The sequence below is a fragment of the Pelodiscus sinensis genome, chromosome 2 (genome assembly GCF_052426305.1).
Source record: "Pelodiscus sinensis isolate ZL-2025 chromosome 2, ASM5242630v1, whole genome shotgun sequence".
NCBI lineage: Eukaryota > Metazoa > Chordata > Testudines > Trionychidae > Pelodiscus > Pelodiscus sinensis.
The window spans coordinates 231,458,952-231,483,304 of NC_143053.1; the positions used below are offsets into that span (position 1 = coordinate 231,458,952).

General features: G+C 44.1%; 1 protein-coding gene across 1 annotated transcript in view; it reads right to left on the reverse strand.

Moving 5' to 3' along the window:
* ZNF438 (zinc finger protein 438) overlaps window positions 1-9,254 on the reverse strand; it is a 31,669-nt gene extending 22,415 nt beyond the window's left edge. Inside the window, 2 exon segments of the mRNA XM_089776766.1 lie at window positions 8,125-8,138; window positions 9,170-9,254. Coding sequence (XP_089632892.1) covers window positions 8,125-8,138; window positions 9,170-9,215 — 60 coding nt within the window. The 5' untranslated portion in view covers window positions 9,216-9,254.
* Between the last annotated feature and the right edge of the window lie 15,099 nt (window positions 9,255-24,353).

The window sequence follows — 24,353 nt, forward strand, 5'->3', positions numbered from 1 at the left end:
GCTAGTGTCTCTCTGAATACTCCATGATAGCCTCATTGATCAGCAACACTCTCTTACAGGATGTCACTGGTTGAAGCATCTTAAGTAGCTTGTGTTGTTTTTCCTGCACCTCTTGTACCACAATGTCCTCTGATTGAGCCACTCGCTTGAATAAGTCCTGAAATCACTTCAGGTTGCAGCAGGTGGAGAGGAAGATGATTGGAAAACTGCCTCGTCTGGAGAAGACAATGACAGGAACCAGTGAGCAACTGTCTGAGTTGGAGTGAAGTAAGTCGTCCTCCTTGTCAGTTGTTTCAGCTTGGGTCATTACAGAAGGCAAGTGTTAAAATGGGAAGAGGAGAAATGAGTAGTTGTGGCTGGAGAATGCGTTGCCATATGTGCTGGTGTGGAAACCAGCATGTCACATGGACAATATCTGTGGGAGGAACGGGGGTGGTATTGGTTCCATGGTGCCCAATAAAGCCACTGGGGTTGGAAATGTTGCGGAGAGTAAGGCCAAAAGTGATTAAACCATGGAAATTGTGGTGGGTGGTGAGATGGTCGGTACAGAGTGGAATGCCAAGAATTCACTGAGCCTGTTGGGGAAGAATGCTGTGAAGAGAACCTACTGTCTTGTCTGGTGCTATGTACGGTGCCCGGTGCCCATGGTTTAGGAGAGTAAGAGATAGGTTCCAAATCATGTCAGTGCAGGCTGGGGTGATGAATTGTTGGTGGTGAAGGTGCGCTCGGCACCGGTGGAGACAGTGCATGGGGCTGCAGCACTCAGTGTATATGGCGTGTTTTATGGGAAGCCTTCTTTAACTCTGGTGCTGTGGCATGTTTCGGTTCTGGCTGACAGGAACCGGCATGTTCACCTGTTGCCAATGTAAGGGGACTGTTACCCCTTACTAAAACTCTGTGGGAGTTTTTGGTTTGCCAGCTCGCAGTATCTGAAGGGGAAGAGTTCATGAGACTGACTGACCCCAGAGGAAAGCAGCCAACACTCCAGCTCAGCCTGATTGACAGGTTGGACAGGCCAGTGAGGAAGGGGAGAGGCCAGGCCCCGTCCTCCCTGTGAGCTGGGATTCTTCTGGCTCTCTCTCTGAACAAACAAGCTGTGTGCAGAAGAGGTCCTGCAAAGACAGAGAGCTAAAAGAGCAGTGCAAGCTGTATGAAGAAGTCCTGCAGCGACAGAACCAGACACAGACAGGCCAGGAGTACAAGCTGTGTGGAGAGACTGTCTTGCAGCAGCAGAGCCAGGCATACACAGCACAGGGAGTGCAGACCCTGTGTTGAGCAGCAGACTGGCAGTGCTCAGAGAGCCAAAAGGAACAGAGAAGCAACACAAAGAGCTGGAACTGGCCAAGCAGCACAGCCTGCAGCTGGATGTGGTGAGCACATGGGACCAGCAAAGTGTGGGGAAAGGCTCTGGACTGGGAGAGGGGTCTGGCCACTTCGAGCTTGAGACTGTGTGGTCACTACCAGAGCTAGCATGTCCTGCCTGTAGCCCCCCTGCAGCATATCCAGGGCCTCTAAGAAAGAGACTGTGGACTGTCCTTACACTCTGCAGACTGCTGTTTTGATGTCCCTGTGCTACAGAGCAGGACAGTGTGTTCTCATTTAACCATTCTCATTTTTTTCTTATTCTTTTCTCTTTAATCAGTTGTTGTTTAATAAATTGTATTTGCTTTGAACCTTATGAAGTGATCACTGGGCCAAGAAGGCCTGCAGTGTAAAGAGAGCACCTCGGAGTGGGGACACCCTAACTCCTGCCCCTAGTGACTACAAGGTCAGGGATTAAGCCCCAGGAAACCTGGGCCCAGCCTTGTTTCAAGGGGTTTGCTACTCAGGAGAGTGGAGGGGGAGCCCTCAGGATCAGGGAGCCGTGGGGTAAAGGAAGTGGGAGCGGGGACTCAGATCCTTTCGCTGGTTCATTTCACCGGGGTGTATAGAAGCCAGGAAAGTTCCCCACAATAGCGGGATCATTCCCCCGCTTACACCAAGGTGCCCATAGGTGCCGTGGGTGGTGGCATGTCTGGTGGTATGTCTGGTCTTGTAGGTGCCTATTGAGGAGTGGCACCGGTTGGTGAGGAGGGGGTAGACCTCCTCTTTGGTTCCAACTCAGCTCTCTTCATGGGCCATTTTCTACTTATTGGCGGTGCAGGAAGTAGATGGCACTGGCGAAGGGCGGCCCAGGACATGAAGGATAAAGTCCACACTGGAGAGGCCCGGGATGCGTGAGAGATTCCCGAGGTAGGGATGTAAGCAACTAGTCGACTACCTGATGAGCAAATGCTGACTGGGTAGTCGAGTAGCAACTTGATTAGTTGCTTCCCCCCCTTATTGCTTCTATCAGTGAGAGGCAGCAAGGTGGGAGCACAAACTGGTGCTGGGGGGGAGTCAGCTTAAAAGCTAGTTCCCCACAGCACCGTCTCCGTGGGGGGCAGAGGACAGCAGAGAAATGGCATGAGTGATGATTGAAACAGTCCTGCTCGCACCAGTCCGACTGCTGCTCCTCTCCCTTTGAAATGTACAAGAGCTGCTTGCAGCTCTTGTATATTTCAAAGGAAGTGATGCAGTGGATAGCAAGTGCCCCTCTTATTGACTAATCAATGGAAATTCCATCAACTACTCGATTAGCTGATTAATTGAAATTTAACATCCCTATCTTGAGTGCAATGAATTAGCCCTCTTGCAAGGAGTTAACTGCTCCATTGGTTTGGGAGATATATCCTCTAGTGATTGAAGGGATTTTTCCCACATAAGGTTCTTGGGCCTCATTTCACGGTATTTCCTGACTCTGGCCATCATGTTCTGACAGTGAGGGCATTTTTGTACCACATAGCCTGTGCCTAGATACTTTATACAGGACATGTGACCGTCAGATGTGGGCATTGAGACCCTGCGCACATTTTTTAAAACCAGAAAAACCTGACATTTTGAACAGTAGAACCCAGAGGGTTCAGAAACTTAGGGTATGTCTACACTGCAAAGTTAATTTGAAATAACAGCCCTTATTTTGAATTAACTTTAATAGCATCTACACAGGCAAACCGCTATTTCAAAATAAAATCGAAATAGTGGAGCCCTTATTTCGAATTTGGTAAACCTCGTTCTATGAGGAGTAATACGAAATTCGAAATAGCTATTTCGAATTAAGTGCTGTGTAGACACTTAATTCGAAATAGGGGGCCTCCAGCCCTTCCCAGGGAGCCCTGGTGGACACTCTGGGCACAAGCAGGAAAACTTACTTTTCTCTCCTCCAGCCCCAGAGCCATTAAAGTGGTAGACCATGGCCACAGTGCCTGTGCCAGCTCCAAGCCTGCCAGCCCAGAGCCAGCAGTGGCCACTGGGACCCCTGACCCAGTGGCCCCAAAACATGAGACAGCAAGCCACTGGCAGCCAGCCCTGCACTGCTCCCCAGGAGCAGTCTGCCAGCTCCCAGGAGCCTGACAGGGCCCAGAGAAGGCGGGCGCCTTCCTGGTCCAGGGTGGAGATCATGGACCTTATTCAGGTTTGGGGGGGATGCCCCCAACGTCCATGATCTCAGCCCTAGACGGAGGAACGTGGCTGTCAATGGCAGGATAGCTGCCAGCCTAGCCACCAAAGGCCACATGTGAACCCAGGAGCAGGTTTGCATGAAAGTTAGGTTGGTCCGGAAAGACCCCAACCCTGAGCTTCCCCTCCCCCTTTTCCACTTGCTTCCCCCTTCCAGCTTCCTCCTCCCAGGTTTTTCCTACCTTCTCTCTTCCCCTTTCCCACCTCCTTTTCCCAGTCTCCCCAGAGGTTCATTTCCCCATCCCCCCAGTTTTGTTCAATAAACCTAGTTTCTATTTTTGAACATACGTGTCTTTTATTTGACATCAGGAAGGGGGGCTAGGGAGGGGTAAGTGGAAGGACGTGAGGGAGAAATGGGGCATGAGCCATTGTGGGAGTGAGGGAGGAATGGGGAGGACTGGGGAGGCTCTGAGGGCTCCTCGAGGTGGATGCCCTCCCTCAGGGCCTCCTGGGTCCTGACTGCCCCCTAATGGACCCCGTGGATGACAGCCTGCAGCAAGTGCAGCTGGGCTGATAGGAACAACCCCACGAGACTCACCGGCATGCCCAGGGGCAGCTCTGGCTCCATGTGGCCGAGTGCTGTGGTGTCCCGAGTGCAGGCACTCAGGGCACAACAAGACCAGACTGCTTTGCTGTCCCTCACCGAGGTAGACAAGCAAGCGGGGAACCCTGAGAGCTGTCTGTCCAGAGTGGGGGTAGGGTCCCTTTAAGCACGGAGCTCAGTTAGCCTCAGGCAGCAGCCCCACACACTAAGTCCTAACCTGATGCCCTGCCAGCACTGGTTCCGGCCAGACTTAACTTTGGTTCAGGGTCCACTCAGTGTGGATGTGCTATTTCAAAATTGCAAAACGCTATTTTGAAATAGTTTTTGTGTATAGATGCGTTATTTTGAATTAGCTTAATTCGAATTAACTATTTCGAATTAAGTTAATTCGAAATAGTGCTGTAGCGTAGACATACCCTTAGAGATAATGTAAATGGAGAAAAAACAGGAAAGTGTGTTTTTTAAAATTAAGAACTAGTTTAACTATAAACTGACTAAAACTGGTAAACTATAACTAACTACACTATCTTTGTCTTTTCAGTCAGAAAGAGGAGCACTGCTGTGACTCTGTCTTCTGCAGAGGATGGTAGAAAAGGAACTGAGGGATATCTGTACCGAATGCCCAGCTAATAGATAAAAACAGTGTGAGATGGCTGCTGCGCATGCACACTGTGGGAAGGCACTGTTAGGCAAAATTCTCCGGTGGCCGGCACAAGGATACACTGAAACTTAAGTGGAGCACCCACAGGGACACCACTCAAAGGGGAAACAAGTGTTGCATGGCATTATTGTAACTAGCATCGCAAAGTACTTACATGCCAGATGTGCTATGGATTCATTAGTTCCTTTATGCTTCAACCACCATTCCAGAGGACATGCCTTTTTGGTGCTAATGGGTTCTGTTTGATAAGGATCCAAAGCAGTGCAGCCCAAGTATGTTCATTTAAATTATTTTAGTCAGATGCCAAGCAGAAGGTTGACTTTTGTTTTTGGTGATTCAAATTCTCTAGTTTTCACATCCGAATGTTGCTCTTTTACACTTCTGAAAGCATGCTCCACCCTTTGTGCCTCAGATTTTAGAAGGCTCTTCAGATTCTTAAACATTGGGTCAAGTGCTATAGCTGTCTTTCAAAATCTCACATTAGTACTTTCTTTGTGTTTTGTCAAATCTGTAGTGCAAGTGTTCTTAAAATGAACATCATGCTGAGTTATCCAAGACTACTGTAACTTGAAATATATGGCAGGATGAGAGTAAAACATGGAGCAGGAGACATACTATTCTTCCCTAAGGACCTGAATCACAAATTTAATTAACACATTTTTTTAATGAGCATTATGAGCATGCAAGCATGTCCTCTGGGATGGTGGTCATGCACAAAAGGCATATAAATGTTTAGCAGAACTGGCACATAAATACTGTGCAATGCCTACTACAAAGTGACATATGAATGTCTGTTCTCATTTTCAGGTGTCAATATAAATAAGAAGCAGGCAGCAATATCTTCTGCAAATGTAAACACATTTATTTCTCTAAGCAATTGGCTAAACAAGAAGTAGGACTGAATTTATAAGCTCTAAAGTTTTATACTATTTTGTTTTTGAGTGCAATTATATAACCATCTACATGTCACAATAAAGAGATCACACTACAGTACTTGTATGAGGTAAACTGAAAATACTATTTATTTTATTTGTAATTTTACAGTTCAAATATTTCTAATAAATGATATAAACTGAGCACTATATAATTTGCATTGTGTTGTAATTAAAATGTAGAAAAACATCCACAATATTTAATACATTTCTATTGGTATTCTATGCTTATCAGTGCAATTAAAACTGAGATTAATTGCAATTAATTTTTCTAATCATTGTGACGGCGGGTTGGGGGTCCCCCGTCTCCTGCACCCCGAAATGGCACAAACAGACTGCACCAGCCGGTGGAATAGAGGAAGTTTATTGCCTCTCCAGGATACAGCACAGATGTAATCTGGTCACAGAGCTGGGCTAGGATGCCTCAGGCCCCCTTGAGATGGGGGAGACTGGGCCCCTAAACTCCAGCCCCTTTCCCTAGGCTGTCTCCTCCATGCTCTCAGACAGCAACTAACTAACTCTCTTCCAGCCCTGCCCCCCAGCCAGGGCAGCATTCCACCTTCCTTTGTTCCTCTCCATGGGGGGTGTCTGGCCATACTAGTTTGCATAGTGACTCATCCTGTTTTGCTGGGTCCTGGTACCCACGGCAGCCAGTGGGGGTTACCCCAGAGCCAGCAGCATAGAAACCAGCCAGGTACCCCCACTACGTCACAATCATGATTTTGAATTAATTGAAAAAGTTAACCGATTAATCGACAGCCCTATTATTCATACAATATTTAAAAACTGCTTATATAAACACACTAAGGGAAATAAGATGTGAAAAAGAGATTATTCACAAAAAGTTAATACAAGGATGAAAAGCCTAAAATTAAAAAACACACAACATTTAAACCATCCATTGGTATGTTTTTTGTAAAGCTGGAGAAGCTAGGCATCAGAACAATTTTTTCATTGCTCAATCATAAGCCCTCATTCATATCCACACAGAAGAGCAAGGGGATTTAGGACTGCTCTCTGGTATAAGCTGTACAGGAGGATAAGAGGTCACCACTGTCACTGCTACTTAGGTTCCAGCTCATGCAAATGGGACTTCCTCCATGGAACAAGGAGGAAGCACCAGACTGTGATTCTAAGAATAAATCTAATTCATGACTTGTTGCCTCTTAATACAGTTGTAATAGAACAATCTTATCCTAGTAAAGGAGTCAAGAGTATTAGGTAGGACATGAGTGATGATAATGTAGGTCAACTTCAAGGAAACTGGATGATTCAAGGTCGTCTTTTCTGGCCCTATTAATTTTACAGAAGAATATGAATTTTTGCCTACATGAAGTCAAAAAGGCCAAAATACCTCAAAACTATGCTCTTAGAAGACTTTATAGACTGAGAATAATCCACCCTTATTTTCATCATAACTATTGTCCATTTCAATCAATTAATTCATTTGAAAAATAGTGAACAATAAAAAATCCCATCTCTAAGTATATTATTGGATGAATAAGAGACAAACATGAAACAAGAGAATGATCATCTTGATTCACAGGGAAAACAAAGACTTCAGATCAATAGGTCTTCATATAATATTTTATTAAACGTGTTATGATATGCACTTTTTGGTTGCTTCAAAAGAGCTAATAATTTCTAAAGGGAAGTACAAATGGTTGAAATACAGAAGAAAAATGTTATAACTGAAAGTCAATATTAACTGTGCGTCAACACTAATTAGCTAATACATTTTACCGTATCTCCATACACACTAAGTACTTATGGAAAAACTTAACCAACCAATAGTCTAGAAGCACCTTAAAGACTAACAAAACATGTAGATAGCATCATGAGCTTTTGTGGGCACAACTCACTTCTTCATCTGAGGAAGTGGGTTGCACCCACGAAAGCTCATGATCCCATCTACATGTTTTGTTAGTCTTTAAGGTGCTTGTCATGGCTCCTTCCCCACTCTGGCATGGTAAATGCAGAAGTGGAGGCCAGCAAGTGTACCCCAAAGCCTTATCTACCAGGCTTTGGTATAAAATTTCCCCCCAAGATCTTAAAACCCTAGATCTTGGGAATAAAACTTCCGCTGCCACCACCCAAATGTTGATAAAGAAATCAGGGGAAAGATCATTTGGGAAGTCTTACCCCTAAAACAAAAATCAGGGCACACCATTAACCACTGCCAGGTTAATAAAAAGAAAAGAAAGAACTTTTATTATTACAACAATCTTCCTGTTGCAAGCATAATGACTAGATAGCAGGGTAACAAAATATACTCATGGAGAAACTCCATGGGCCTAGAACTTAGTTACAAAGAAAAGCCAAAACATCTTTAAGCAGTGCCAGATCTCAGATCCCATACCCAATCCTTAAAACAATAAAACCTAACGAAACTACCTAAACTTTACCCTACTTACAGAAAATGAAGAATGGTGTCTTGGAGAGAGAGAGACATGCTTGTCCCTCTCTGTAGCTGCAGAGAACTCCCTCAGAGAGACAAAAGGACAAAGGAAAAACGCAAATTCCTTTGTCCCAGGTTGAAACTCCCTCCTACATTCCTACTGGTCACTCCACCTGGTTAGGTGTAGTTAACACCTTAATCCCCAGGCTGCTGGCTAACCCTCATAATCATGACAGTGCTACTAGACTATTTGTTGTTTTTTAAGGTTTTTCTTATTACAGACTAACTCGGCTACCGCTCTGAAGCTTAAGTACCAGTAAAATCTTGAGTATAATGCGCACTTATGTATAATGTGCACCTACCTTTTAAACATCAGAAACCCTGAATAAACTGAACACTTACCTATAGCGCGTACCTTGACTTTGCCGTATTTTGTCTTGCCTTTTTGGATTGCCGGGTAATCACACACGAGTGCATGAGTATATAGTGCACGGCATTCCATGCTCTCTTTGGGATGCCATGAGTTGTCGGCGATCTTACACGACCGCTGAAAAACTGAAAGTTGTTAGCTATGCTGAGGCTCATGGTAACAGAGCTGCCAGCCGTGAATTTGATGACATAGCCGAGTCTAACATTCGGCTTTGGAGATGACAGAAAGAGCACCTGCAAGCGCTGCCTAGGATGAAGATGGCTGAGTCAGGTATGTGAAGATGACAATGATTTGTATTACCTGGATGAAGATGTCAAGGACTATACCCCAGAAGATATTGCTCAACTGTTCGAGGAAGATTCTAACAAAAGCGAATTCAAGGGCTTTGAAGATGAGTAGATGATCAATTAACATACCAGTATTTGTTTGTTTGCGCTGCAGTGTTGATTTCATTTGTTTAACTTACCTTTTTGAAACTGTATATGGTTGCTTGTTGATGCTAATAAAAATCAACTTAACCTCTGGTGTCCTGCGATTAATTAATTGCCGTGGAACGGCCAAATGAAAACTTTTAAAAAAACCACCCTCCTATGGATAATGCGCACTCTGACTTTAACACTAAAAAAACGGGAAAAAAGTGTGCATTATACTCGAGATTTTACGTTACTTATGGATACTCCAGCCTAAGTTTCTTGAATTTGCTGATAGAGCATAGTTTGTTGGACACAAAGTTTCTCTGCAGGATTAGCATGCAAAAAACCTAACACCTGCAAAAGTGCTTCTATCAGTTATAAACAAGTCAAAAGACAAGAAATACAAAAAAAGACAATATGCTGTATCTTCCAGTTAATGAAAAGCTACAGTCCTACTCTGTCATTTTTCTCTACTCAAATAGCACTTTAAAATGTATATATTAAATATTAAGTCAAGATGTTAGCTTAATAAATGAATAAAGTGATAAATAGACAGAATGCTTTCGTTTCAGTGTCATGACATGAAGTAAACAATACCAAACCAAAAAAAATTAAGTTTCAATACATTAGTATAGCTCTTACATGCAGAGGGCTGAATTACACTTTGCACAATCCCAATCATATCAATGGGATTGTACAAGCCAAGTAAATTCAGCACAGAGTGTTTTCAAACCTGATTCTGATGCATACTTATTACAGACAGGATTTATAGCAGCACCTATTAAGGTTGCCCAACAACCCCTGTTATAATACCCTGTTTTCAGTTCATAACTTCACCAGATTTTGAGTTTGGACAGAAGGTTTCCATGGTAGGTATCTGACTCATACTGAACTTTTTTGGACAGCCTCTGGGCAAGAATGAGACTATGGGAAAATATACTGTTTTATCCACATAAAACTATTCCTACCAACCTTGTCTTCCAAAAAGTGTAGAGACCACATGTTCCTTAGCAAAGATCTGAAATTTGCAGTGAGGATAGGCAGCTGTTTGTATATGCTCATCAGAGGCAAGATAGTTATCTAACATCCCTAGCAAGCACTTGAAGAAAAGACAGTTTTTATTTTGTAACTGGTGTTCTTTGAGATGTGCTGCTCATGTCTATTCCACATTAAGTGTGTATGCTTGCCATGTGCATCGGCCAGAAGTTTTCCCCATAGCAGTATCAGTAGAGGAGTGGCTCTAATGACCTCTGGAATGTCACCTCCATCGCACAGTATAAGGAGCACTGCATGCTTCCCCCACCCTCGGTTCTATATTGCCAGAAACGCCAACAGTGGGGAAGGGGGGTGGGTTGTGGAATGGACATGAGCAATATATCTCAAAGAATACCAATTACAAAATACAAACTGTCTTTTCTTCGAGAACTTGTTAGGGATGTTAGACATCATGTAATGAATAGCTGTGTAACTGCATGAAATCTTAGCAGTTACATGACTATTTGATAGTCCCCGGGGGAGGAGCCGGCAGCCAGTGGCTCCCAGCTCCACTCCCAGGGAGCAACAGCACTGGCTCCTACCTGCCCCCCCCCCCACAGAGGCAACTGGGGGCAGATACACAGAGCCAGCTTCCTGCACATATTGGCTCCAACCTGCCGTCTTCACCCTCCGTGATTCTGCCTCTCTATCAGAGACAGCAGCATGGGGGTTTGGGAGGAGAGGTGGATCTGGTGCTTGTGGGGAGCCTGCTTAAAGCCAGCTCCTCATGGGCACTGACTCCTGCTTCCCCACCTGCTTCTTCTGATACAGAGGCAGCAAGGGGATGTGCATGTATTCAACAAGATTAACTGATAAGCCTGGGCTTATCGGTTAATTGTATAGTTGACTACATGTTGACACCCCTAGTGCTTGCTCATGTTCATTCCACATTAGGTGACTCCAGTCTGGACCAACAGAGGAAAGTAGACGTTCAAGGCTGTGTTGATTGTAGAACAGCTCTGCTGAATCTGGTGCCATCTCTGGCTTGCTGATTAATGGCATAGTGAGATGTAAACATGCGCACCAAGGACCACGTTGTGGCTCTACAGGTATTTTGTCTTTATAGAAGACAGTTTACAGGGGAGCTGAGGTCAGAGCTCTGATCTCCGAGACATGTATCGCTGATGTCACCACAACCAGGAATGTTACCTCCAGGACCAATGGGAAAGGGACCAGGAAATGAGGAGTTTGAAGGTGGACCGGTGAGATAAGAGAGGACTAGGTTGATGACCCGGTGTGAAACAGGGTCACATACCTGTGGATAGAGATGCCTGAAGCCCCACAGGAATCTTATCATCACGTCATGGGAGAAAACTGTCTGCCTCTGGATTGGATCATGAGACACTGGGATGACAGCAAGATGCACTGTAAAGGAGAAATGCACCAGTCCCTGTTTTCTGAGCTGCAGCAATGGAGTGCACTGAAGTGTGCATGGGCAAGATATTACCTTCTGTAGCTCAGAGAGAGGACTGGCCCATTACGCCTAATACTTCATCCTCATGGATGGCTTCCAATTCCTAACAGGACCTAGTGGACCTCCTTGAAATAGGTATATTCCCTCCATACTCAAGTATGGAGCATCCATACCCACAGGTGCAGGGATGAGAGGCTGGGGTGCAGGAGGCAACCATGGTCCTTTGAAGAGGTCCAGGCAGCTGGGAATGAGAGAACACAATTACAGAACACTAGAACTGGAAGAGACCTCAAGAGGTCATCGAGTCCAGTCCCCTGCCTTCATGGCAGGATACAATGCCTATAGCAGGCACTCGGATCATGACAGGTGAAATTTGTCAGGGAGAAAGCTGCTGCTCAACCTCCACTGGGAGCAAAACTGGTATCACTTTCTGTTTTGTTTGGTGGTAAACTGGTCCCCAAGAGAAAATCCCCACTTGCGGAAGATCACACATGCCTGTTCCAGATGGAGCGGCCATTTGTAGTGAGAAGTCAAGTCCCTGCTGACGCGATCTGCTAGGACACTGTCATTCCCGAGAGGTGACCAATCTCTAGACGGATGTCATGATTGATGGAGAAGTCCCAAAGGAGGATTGCTTCCTGGCAAGGGGCCAACAACCGCGTCCTTTTCTGCCTGTTAATATAGAATATTGAGGCTGTCCTATCCATTAGAACTTGCACCACCTTGCCCAACATGTGCAGCAGAAAGACTTTGCAGGACAGACTAATTTGTCTGAGCTCTTTGGTATTCATGTGGAGCCTCATCTCCTCCAGGGTTCCAACCTGCAGGTTTGGAGATTTACTGAGGTGCATGCTGAGGATGAAGAAAACACTGATGCTGCTAGTTCTACTCTCACATCCAGTGGGACAAACTACTAGCTTGCTGTTGCCTCCTAGTATGGCACCGGATCCTTCTCAGGGGCTCACCCCTGCTTGGGAGAATAAGTGCTGCAGGCTGATGGTCACTCCAAAGTCCCTGAGGCCAAGCAGGCTTGCTGAAAATGTTAGGTAAACCCCCACAGGTTCCAGGGAAATCAGGGCACTGGCCACTGGCCACCTTAGATGGGACAGCATCACAGAGTTGAGGCAGGTTATTAGGGCTTGACCTGGAGGCAAGGATTCCCGCTTGGTGCTGGCCACCAAGGCCTCACCACCTGTGTACAGTGACCCTGCGGGAGCGGGGGGAGGAGCTTCAACCATACAGTGCCCGGTGGTTAGAAGTACACGCCTATGAGGCTCTGGCCAAGTAGGGAAGACCTCAGGGAGCAGCATAGGCTGGCAGATCAGTGACAGAAAAACAGATTTTTAAGGCAAGGCTTGACAAAGCCCTGGCAGGCATGATTTAGTTGGCATTGGTCCTGATTTGAGCAGGCGTTTGGGTTAGATGACCTCCTGAGGTCTCTTCCAACCATAAGCTTCTACGCCTCATGAGGCTCACTTGGTGCAGGACTCGGAATGGGACCTGAACCTAGAGTAGGTTCTATGGCTCAAGGACCTCTTCAAACAGGAAGATCAACAAAACAGAGGACCTGTGCCGTCATGATGGAGACCAACAGTGCCATCTCACTGACCAGTTCTGATGAACCTCATCCTAAATCCTGCCTCTTGTGCCCAGAGTTGGGGGAATTAAAAGGTGCTTGCAAAGGTGACTAATTACCCAAGGGCAGACGCCCAAAGCTAGAAATAAGAGGTTGGATTTTTAAACAACCATTTGCAATGAAGTAAAGGAAAGATATAGGCACCAAATCCTCTTGTATCATTTGGTCATAGACAAGTGAGATTTCAAGTGTTCCTTTTTTCCTGAAAGCTGAGCCTCTCACTTTCTAAACTATTAATTACAATCCCTAATGGTTAAAATAATTGAAAAGTTTCAGATGAAATTTAAATGCTTTCATTTGAACTGATGAAAAAAACTTTAAGAGTGCTAGATATGAAATACATAATATAATTCTCATCTGCAGCAGCTTGGGAAACAGTCTGTGTGATCAAGAAAATACAATCAACACTCAGCTATTTAGCCCTTATTTTTCATAGCACTTTGACAATAAAAGAGCCTGTATGTCAATTCAAATCATGAACAGGAGTTGGTGTGTATCTTCCACATCCAGAATGCTGATGTCTAAGAAAAATGCTGGTATTTTCCTGTCTGTTTTAAATATCAACAGTCTACCTGAGGGAGAACTATTTGGTGGACATAATATCAAAAGATGTATAGTTCAGCTTCCACTTGCCTCTGCCAGTTTGTAGCAATTGACTCTGTCAACCATAAAGTTAGTCTTACCCTGAGAATATGCTCTTCCAAAACATGCCCAACTGTATAGGAAGGGAATGACTGTGACAGCATTGCAATTCACATTTTTTCATCTTTCCTCATCTTGCTTCTGTTATCACACAACACAAAAGATCATCCCTGGAGATTTGTGAAGTAAGGCTTCAATGGCAAAACTGCTTTGGAGGGACTATCAAAATTCTATGGTTCAGAACTAACTTAAGGCATGGAAATGAAGAATTAGCTGCTGAATTCATACAATCCTGGCACCAACAAAAATGGGAGCTAAACACACTTGAAGGTAGTTATTGAGCAAAAAGTTTGAACAGAAAGTTTGAGACAGAATGTTAATTTTCTCTTCTGGGAGAACTGCCAGCAGAGATTTCTTAAAATGAGCTCTAAGATTAATAAGACTCCAATTAACAGTTCATTCCTTGTGATCTAAACGACGTTAAAAAAAGAGTATCAAGGTCACCTCAACTTGGACAATATTCTGTAAGTAGAAGATATACTGAACAATGTGGTAATTAATAAACAATGTTCCCCCGGTACTGTGGGAAATGACAGTGACCAGGTCTGAGGGATAAATGGAGGTAAAACTGTGGAGCACAAAAAGATCAAGTGGAGCCATTTCATGAATAAGTCATGGAACGATTTCTGTGCTGACTCTTGAATCCCTTAAAAATAAACTGAGGCTATGTCTATACTATACTTTCAAAAGAAAATCAAAAGAACAGAGGGTTTTTTCTGACATTGGCAAACTTCTTTCTACGAGGAAGAAGCCTTTTTTCAAAAATGCGAGATAGCATTCAATCAATGTGGATGCTATCTTTCAAAAAGCAGATCGCTTTTTTGATGCACTTTGGCTGTGTAGACGCTCTCTTTCGGAAGAAGTATCTTTTGGAAGATCTCTTCCAGAAAAGCTTCTTCTGAAAGAAGCCTGCAGTCTATATGTAGCTTCAAAATTATATATTGTAACGCAGAAGTATTGGAACAGATAATAGAATGACAACAGGCAAAAATATCTTGACATTTGATAAAGTACACCTTTTTATACAACATTAGAACCCCTGTGGTCTAAAGTGGAGCCAATGCAGATAACAGAAAATGTTTAATTTACCAGTTAGGCTTAAGACCTCCTGCAGCAACAAATATATATTGTATGATGTTATTTGATTTGCTGAAAAAGTATGTGTTGACTTCTGTAACCCTTCTGCCAGGTAACACCAGCAGTAGTCAGTGCCGGGTTCAATATGTAGGGGGTTCCTCTCCATCCATCCAACACGGAACTGGCTCAATCCCCCACCCAGTAACTTGGGAAATTCACACAACACTTCTGGGCACCTCTGGGAGGTAATGGTTCCCCACTTGCAAGCACAGAGTCCGTCTGAGTGTAGAAAATAAATCTTTAATAAAAGGGTCAGGAAGTAACGTGGCATTAATTTGGGAAGACAACAGGAATAGAGTCCATAGGAAGACACCACAGAGTTCATAACCAAAACCACAAGTAAATGTCCCAGCTCAAGTAGGTTAGGCAATGTCCTTTTCCCTTCTGGCTCTCAAGTCCAGCAATGTAGATGTCTCCTTTACATGCCCAAACCTTCTCTGCACCCCACTCAGTTACTGCCCTTGGTCAGGGCAAACCAGAATTCAAAGGTGCATCTGCAGAGTTCATTTCCCCATCTGAGTTGGGGGGAGAAAAATAGAAGGCATCTCACCCACTCCGCTGGTCACGTGCCATCCACTTGCTCTCTGGTGCCACTCTGCTGGCCATTAATTACCCCTCGCTGCCGCTGCTCTGCTGGCTACTCCTCATACCTCTCCATTGGTTGCCCCTTACTGCTGTGTTCTGCTAGCCACTCCTCACGCCTCTCCATCATCACTCTGTTGGCTGCTCATTGCATCTTCTGCTGGCATCCACTGGAGTATATTTACATTCAAAAGAGACTCCTTATGGAGTCTTTCTTTAAATCTATCATTGAAACAGTGGGGAGAAACAGGTTGAACCAGTCTTACAGCTCATGCCTAGAGGGCATTCAGCTTGCTGGCTCCCTCCACAACAAAATCTATAGGGATTTGGAAGTCAAGCCTCTGTCCATCCAAGTGTATTTACACTGACAGGGTCTCTCCTTAGTAAAAACAGTCTGACTTTTCTGCATTGTGCATTCCCACAATAACTGCAAGCATTAGTGGTCATATCTTAAAATTCCTGCATTTACTGCTAACACAATTTGTGACCAACACAACAGCCAAACTGTCTACAATGGGCAAAACACCATTCTAACAACTGAATATCTAGCAGGCCTAAGCAACCTGAGTGAAGTGTATTTATATAACCACACCCAGTATTTTTTCCCAGTCCAGCATGAACCGTATTTACATAACTTTTGAATACCTAGCAGGTCTAAGCAAACTGAGTGAACATAACCACATCCTTGATTCCTTTCCCATTCCATCTGGCAGTAATGGAAGCATTGATTCAGGCCCTCCTTACACTTCCATATTGCAAACCTGGAAAAAATGCTTTCTGGTTCCATATATATAAAAGGTTACAGCCTTGACCTGAAAAATATTTGGAATTTTCCTGTTGTTCTTGTACACAGGTTTATCATCCCTCATAGAAGGACTAGGTTGCTAATTCTGGATGAGTCTTGAAAAAATCTTTTCTTAGGATTTTTGTAATAACTCCGGGTATGTCTACACTACAGCACTAATTTGAACGAACTTAATTCGAATTAGTTAATTTGAACTAAGCTAATTCGAACTAGTGCATCTAGACCGAAAAAACTAGTTCGAATTAGCATTTTGCTAATTCGAACTAGCATGTCCACATTGAGTGGACCCTGAACCGAAGTTAAGGATGGCCGGAAGCAGTACCGGCAGGGCATCAGGTTAGGACTTAGAGCGTGGAGCTGCTGCCTCAGGCTAGCCGAGGGCTGTGCTTAAAGGGACCCGACCCCCACCCTGGACAAACAGTTCTCAGGGGTTCCCCGCTCACTTGTCTAACTCGATGAGGGACAGCAAAGCAGTCCTGGCTTGCACTGCCCTGAATGCCCACACTCGGCACATCACAGCACTCGGCCATCAGCCCAGCTGCACTTAGAATCATAGAATCATAGAATAATAGGACTGGAAGGGACCTCGAGAGGTCATCGAGTCCAGCCCCCCGCCCTCAAGGCAGGACCAAGCTCCGTCTACACCATCCCTGACAGATGTCTATCTAACCTGTTCTTAAATATCTCCAGAGAGGGAGATTCCACCACCTCCCTTGGCAATTTATTCCAATATTTGACCACCCTGACAGTTAGGAATTTTTTCCTAATGTCCAATCTAAACCTCCCCTGCTGCACTTTAAGCCCATTACTCCTTGTCCTGTCCTCAGAAACCAAGAGGAACAAATTTTCGCCTTCCTCCTTGTGACACCCTTTTAGATATTTGAAAACCGCTATCATGTCCCCCCTTAATCTTCTTTTTTCCAAACTAAACAAGCCCAGTTCATGAAGCCTGGCTTCATAGGTCATGTTCTCTAAACCTTTAATCATTCTTGTCGCTCTTCTCTGTACCCTTTCCAGTTTCTCCACATCTTTCTTGAAATGTGGCGCCCAGAACTGGACACAGTACTCCAGCTGAGGCCTAACTAGTGCAGAGTAGAGCAGCAGAATGACTTCACGAGTTTTGCTTACAACACACCTGTTGATACAACCTAGAATCATATTTGCTTTTTTTGCAACAGCATCACACTGTTGACTCATATTCAACTTGTGGTTCACTATGACCCCTAGATCCCTTTCCGCCATGCTCCTTCCTAGACAGTCGCTTCCCATCTTGTATGTATGGAACTGATTGTTCCTTCCTAAGTGGAGCACTTTGCATTTCTCTTTATTAAACCTCATCCTGTTTACTTCTGACCATTTCTCTAACTTGCTAAGGTCATTTTCAATTATGTCCCTATCCTCCAAACAAGTCGCAACCCCACCCAGTTTGGTATCATCTGCAAACTTAATAAGCATACTCTCTATCCCAATATCTACATCATTGACGAAGATATTGAATAGTACGGGTCCCAAAACAGACCCTTGAGGAACTCCACTTGTTATCCCTTTCCAGCAGGATTTAGAACCGTTAACAACAACTCTCTGACTATGGTTATCCAGCCAATTATGCACCCACCTTATCGTGGCCCTATCTAAGTTATATTTGCCTAGTTTATCAATAAGAATATCATGCGAGACCGTATCAAATGCCTTACTAAAGTCTAGGTATATGACATCCACCGCTTCTCCCTTATCCACAAGGCTCGTTATCCTATCAAAGAAAGCTATCAGATTAGTTTGGCATGACTTGTTCTTCACAAACCCATGCTGGCTATTCCCTATCACTTTATTACCTTCCAAGTGTTTGCATATGATTTCCTTAATTACCTGCTCCATTATCTTCCCTGGGACAGACGTTAAACTGACTGGTCTGTAGTTTCCTGGGTTGTTCTTATTCCCCTTTTTATAGATGGGCACAATATTTGCCCTTTTCCAGTCTTCTGGAATCTCCCCTGTCTGCCATGATTTTTCAAAGATCATAGCTAAAGGCTCAGATACCTCCTCTATCAGCTCCTTGAGTATCCTGGGATGCATTTCATCAGGACCTGGTGACTTGCTGACATCTAACTTTCCTAAGTGATTTTTAACTTGTTCTTTGTGTATCCTATCTTCTAAACTTACCCTCTCTCTGCTTGTATTCACTACGTTAGGCACACCTCCAGACTTCTCGGTGAAGACCGAAACAAAGAAGTCATTGAGCATCTCCGCCATTTCCAAGTTCCCTGTTACTGCTTCTCCCTCCTCACTAAGCAGTGGGCCTACCCTGTCCTTGGTCTTCCTCTTGCTTTTAATGTATTTATAAAAGGTCTTCTTGTTTCCCTTTATGCCTGTAACTAGTTTGATCTCATTTTGTGCCTTTGCCTTTCTAATCTTGCCCCTGCATTCCCGTGTTGCTTGCCTATATTCATCCTTTGTTAGTTGTCCTAGTTTCCATTTTTTATATGACTCCTTTTTTATTTTGAGATCATGCAAGATCTCCTTGTTAAGCCAAGCTGGTCTTTTGCCATATTTTCTATCTTTCCTACACAGCGGAATTGTTTGCTTTTGGGCCCTTAACAACGTCCCTTTGAAATACTTCCAACTCTCCTCAGTTGTTTTTCCCTTCAGTCTTGCTTCCCATGGGACCTTACCTACAAGTTCTCTGAGCTTATCAAAATCTGCCTTCCTGAAATCCATTACCTCAATTGTGCTGGTCTCCTTTCTACCTTTCCTTAAGATCATGAACTCTATTATTTCGTGATCACTGTCCCCTATACTGTCTTCCACTTTCAAGTTCTCAACTAGTTCCTCCCTATTTGTTAAAACCAAATCCAGAACAGCTTCTCCTCTGGTAGCTTTTTCAACCTTCTGAAACAGAAAGTTGTCTCCAATGCAGTCCAGAAACTTATTGGATAGCCTGTGCCTCGCTGTGTTAGTTTCCCAACATATGTCTGGATAGTTGAAGTCCCCCATCACCACCAAATCTTGGGCTTTGGATAGTTTTGTTAATTGTTTAAAAAAGGCCTCATCCACCTCTTCCACCTGGCTAGGTGGCCTGTAGTAGACTCCTAGCATGATATCACCCTCGTTTTTTACCCCTTTTAGCTTAACCCAGAGACTCTCTACACAGCTATCTCCTACGTTCATCTCCACGTGTGTACATTTTTAATATACAAGGCAACCCCTCCTCCCTTTTTTCCCTGTCTGTCCTTCCTGAGCAAGCCGTACCCTTCCATACCAACATTCCAATCATGCGTCCCATCCCACTAGGTTTCTGTAATACCAATGATATCATAGTTGTATTTATTGGTTAGCAATTCCAGTTCTTCCTGCTTATTACCCATACTTCTTGCATTTGTATATAGGCATCTAAGATACTGATTTGATCTTGCCTCCCTGTTGTGCCTTTCTCCTTGCCATTATAGGCCGTAGTCCCCCCCATTTCCAACCCATCTCCCAGTCCCGCACATTCAGCACTTACCTGTGGGCTTTGCTCACCTGCCCCCGTCGAACCTAGTTTAAAGCCCTCCTCACAAGGTTAGTCAGTCTGTGTCCAAACAAGGCCTTCCCGCTCCTGGAAAGGTGAACTCCATCTCCACCAAGCAGTCCTTCCTTGCCGCAGGCTGCCATCCCGGGGGGGGGGGTGTCAATTGGGGGGCTGCAGGAGAGCTTCCACCCCGAGGAGCCTGCAGAGCCACCACAGTCCTCCCCATCGGGGGCTCATATCCCATTCCTCCCTCACCTCCTTCCACTTTCCCCTCCCTAGCCCCCCTTCCTGATGTACAAAATAAAGGACACGTGTGTTCAAAAATAGAAACTCTCTTTATTGAACAAAACTCGGGGAGACTGGGAAAAGGAGGTGGGAGAGGGGAAGAGAGAGGGTGGGAGAGGGGAAGGCAATTAAAATGATCAGGGGTTTGGAACAGGTACCATATGACCAGAGGCTAAAGAGACTGGGAATTTTCAGCTTAGAAAAGAGGAAACTGAGGGGGAATATGATAGAGGTCTATAAAAGCATGAGTGGTGTGGAGAAGGTGCATAAAGAAAAGTTCTTCATTAGTTCCCATAATACAAGGACTAGAGGACACCAAATGAAATGAATGGGTAGCAGGCTTCAAACTAATAAAAGAAAGTTGTTCTTCACAAAGCAAATAGTTAACCTGTGGAACTCCTTGCTGCAGGAGGCTGTGAAGGGTAGAACTAGAACAGAGTTTAAAGAGAAGTTAGATCAATTCATGGAGGTTGGGTCCATGGAGTGGTATTAGCCAGGGGGTAGAAATGGTGTCCCTGGCCTCTGGAGATGGATGGCACGAGACAAATGGCTTGGTCATTGTCTTCAATCTATCCCCTCCAGGGTACCTAGTGTGGGCTGTTGTCGGCAGACAGGCTACTGGGCTAGATGGACCTTTGGTCTGACCCAGTACGGCCGTTCTTATGTTCTAAGCTCAGAGCTCAGGGTTGGGTCTCACTGGACCACCTTGATTTTCATGCAAACCTGCTCCTGGGTGGCCAGGCTGGCAGCTATCCTGCCCTAGATGGCCACTTTCCTGTGCCTAGAGCGGAGGTTGTGGACGTTGGAGGCTTCCCCCCAAACTTGGATGAGGTCCCCGATCTCTGCACTAGACCAGGTAGGCACCCGCCTCCTGTGGCCCCGGGCAGGTTCTTGGGAGCCACCAGCCTGGTCCCGGGAAGAGGCGGAGGGCTGTGGGTCAGCGTGTGTCTGGCTCATCCCGTGCCAGGTGCAGGGTCTGCTGGCTGGGTGCTGGCAGGCTTGCACCTGGCACGGGCACCGTAGCCAGCCCGTGCCCCTTTAAGGGCTCCGGGGCCGGGAGGGGGGCAGACAAGTTTCCCTGGTGGTGCCCAGAGTGGCCACCAGGGCAAGCCTCCAACTGGGGAGGGCTAGCCTCCCACTAGTTCGAATTAAGTGGCTACACAGCCCTTAATTCGAACTAGTTAATTCGAACTAGGCGTTAGTCCTCGTAGAATGAGGTTTACCTAGTTCGAATTAAGTGCTCCGCTAGTACGAATTACGTTCGAACTAGCGGTTTGCCTGTGTAGCGCCTATCAAAGTTAATTCGAAACTAACGGCTGTTAGTTCAAATTAACTTTGTAGTGTAGACATACCCTCCGTTCCACTGAATATGGCCTAGGTGATTTAATTTCTGAATGCAGTAACTGATGTTAGGATAATCATTCTTCTCTTTACCATTCTTCTTTTATGATAAGAAATTTATCTGAAATAAGAACATGTAGTTCTGGATAAAATTATGCAAGACACTGACACCTATAACCAACTTGGCTGTGAAACAAACAAACAAAAAATTAAAGTTCAAAGAAGTTTAACTGTATTCTTTATGGGCATGTCTTTTTTTTTTCCCAAACAAAGACCTTCAGACCATCTGCACCATTATATGAGAATTAAAATCTCTCTGAAATTATTGTGGTTCTGGTTAAGAAAAGATCAGTTTTCAGAAAATATGAACGTTCCCACTTTCTGCCGAATGTGAGATTGACTGGATCTCTCTGGCACATGTACTGGAAAAATAGGATGCTCTAGTCTAGGATATACTTTGAGGAAGGTGCACACATGTTGTGGTATAAGAGCTAATTTAACAAATAACATTTGTGGCGATGGGTGTCAATATAAGATTTACCTAAATCTATAGGAATCAATAGAATTGCAAAATGAACAGGCAGCCTTCTCAAGCTGGCCTAAGAAGAGAGGTAAAAAATTGTCTTTATTTGGAGTACCCAGCAGCTGGTAACAGGATATTTTCCCACTCCCCAAAACACTGTTTTGGAAAGCAGTGAGCTTAAAGCCACCTTCTAACAGTCAAGGCAAGTGAACTGTGGTTAGAATACTACATTGCCTCAGTCCAGCAGGGAGATTCTGAAATAAAATAAAGCTTCTATTTAAGTGCCTTCTTGTGTATGAAATGAGAATTCCAAGCTGAGCAATGAAGTCTAGACCAATGCTCATTGATTTTCAAACCCATTCTTTTCATTAATGTACCATCTCAACTAAGTACAGCAGTGCAAGCAGACAATCCCACAATATGATAGAAACAACAGAAATTCTAAACTAGGGGTATATCTACATAGCAGCGTTATTTCGGAATAACAGCAGTTATTCCGAAATAACATCTGTTATTCCGAAATAACAGCTGTTATTCCGAAATAACAATGTGGGCGTCTACACAACAATTCTGTCATTTAGAATAAATTTGAAATAACAGACGGCTTATGCTTATGTAGTGTGGATGCTCCACTGCTGTTATTTCGACATAGTTCCTCCCCAGGGCAATTTAAAGTAATTACTACCTAGTGCCTCGTGGAACTCTAAATAGAGGTAGCACATCCACATTAGGAAAGCCTGCCTTGGACTGATTTTGAGGCTTCCCTGTAGTGTAAACATGCTATTTCAAAATAAGCTATTTTGGACTATTTCTTCCAGAATGGCTTATTTCAAAATAATCATGTAGTGTAGACGTACCCTAAAATTCTTGCAACTTTGTAATGCTGTTTTTATTGAGAAATACTATCTACCTTAAAAAGATTTATGACAAATCATATATTACTTTAAAACATTAATTTTAATTAATTTATCTCTTTCAAAATGTTTATTACTGTTCAATCTTTGCATATGTGAAACTCTTCCAAATCAATCAAGATATTTTGCATACTTTTGAGTACATATATTTATATTTAAAAGGAGTGGTTTTCAAGCTTTTTTTCTCATGACCCAGTTGAAGAAAATTGTTGATGCCAGTGACCCAACATAATTTGACTAGAGTGTGGGCTCCAAGGTGGTCCGAGGATGAGATCTCTGCAGTGTAAGAAGAGGCTTCAGCTTTGGTGATGTCAGGATTGTGGTGTGTGTGTGTGTGTGTGCACGCGCGTGCCTTACCTCAAGCTGCTCCCACTCAGCAGTGTAGCAGGAGTGTTAAGGCTAGCTTCCTGCTTCTCCTGGCACCTCAGACCATGCTGTGCTCAAGTAGCAGCCAGCAGCAGATTCTTAGCCAATGCAAGTGGAGGTAGTGCTCAGTGCAGGGGCAGTGCATGGAATCCTGTGCTCTCTCCCCGGCCCCACACACCTAGGAGTTGGGCCTGTTGACTGCCACTTCTGAGGTGCAGTTGTGATGCTAGGATAGGCAGGTAGCCTGCCTTACCACCACCACTCGTCACCTGATCACCCTGCAGCAATGAAACCCAGTGCCTGACATTCCACAACCCAGTACTGGGTCATGACCCATAGTTTGAAAACCACTGTTTTAAAGCATGATACGGACAAACTTGCCTGTTAAAGGTAATTATTACAAGTAATCTATTTAGAATCTTGTATAAATAAACTGGAATTATTGTGCTGAAGTGGAACATTTTTGTAGTGTTTACAGGTTTTGTGCCAATCTGTTCAATGTCAAAAACAATGTGCTTTGTTTAATGAAAAGCATTCAGTATGTTTATATGGATTTCTATTTTCGTTTGTGGTAAGTATTTGAAAACAAAATATAGATGTCTGACTAACACTCAAATTTTTGTCAAACTTCTCTGCTTTCACCATTGCTCAACTCATCACACAAGCCATCTGCATAAATAAAGATGTAAACATCTGTTATATGGCAAGTGGTCTCAGGGGCAGATGTTTTTATTCTTGCATTCATGTCACTGGGCTTGCATACATTATTTGAACAGATGTACGCAATCTGAAAGTGATGTGTCCCACAGTGAAACATCTCCAACTGCTTTCTATCAAAGTATATAAATGCTATTTGCACCTGCATTTATATTAATGATATAAAGGCAGCAGGGGGTTCTGAAATGAAGTGAGAGAGCTTTAAGCTCCAAATGACTGTACTGACATTGATATGAACTGGACTGCATTATACAAATGATTTCTTTTAACATGAATGAATTGATAAGGCCAGGCCCAGCAGGAAACCTGTGAAACCTAGTTTACCATTAGTAATATTTCATTCATTGTAAAGTATAAAAATAATAGAAAAACATAATACATTCCTGGATATACCTGACCTGTTTCATGTTGTAAAAATAGTTCATATTAGCCTTGTTTAGAAGACAAAATTGACAAATCACACATTTGACATCTGA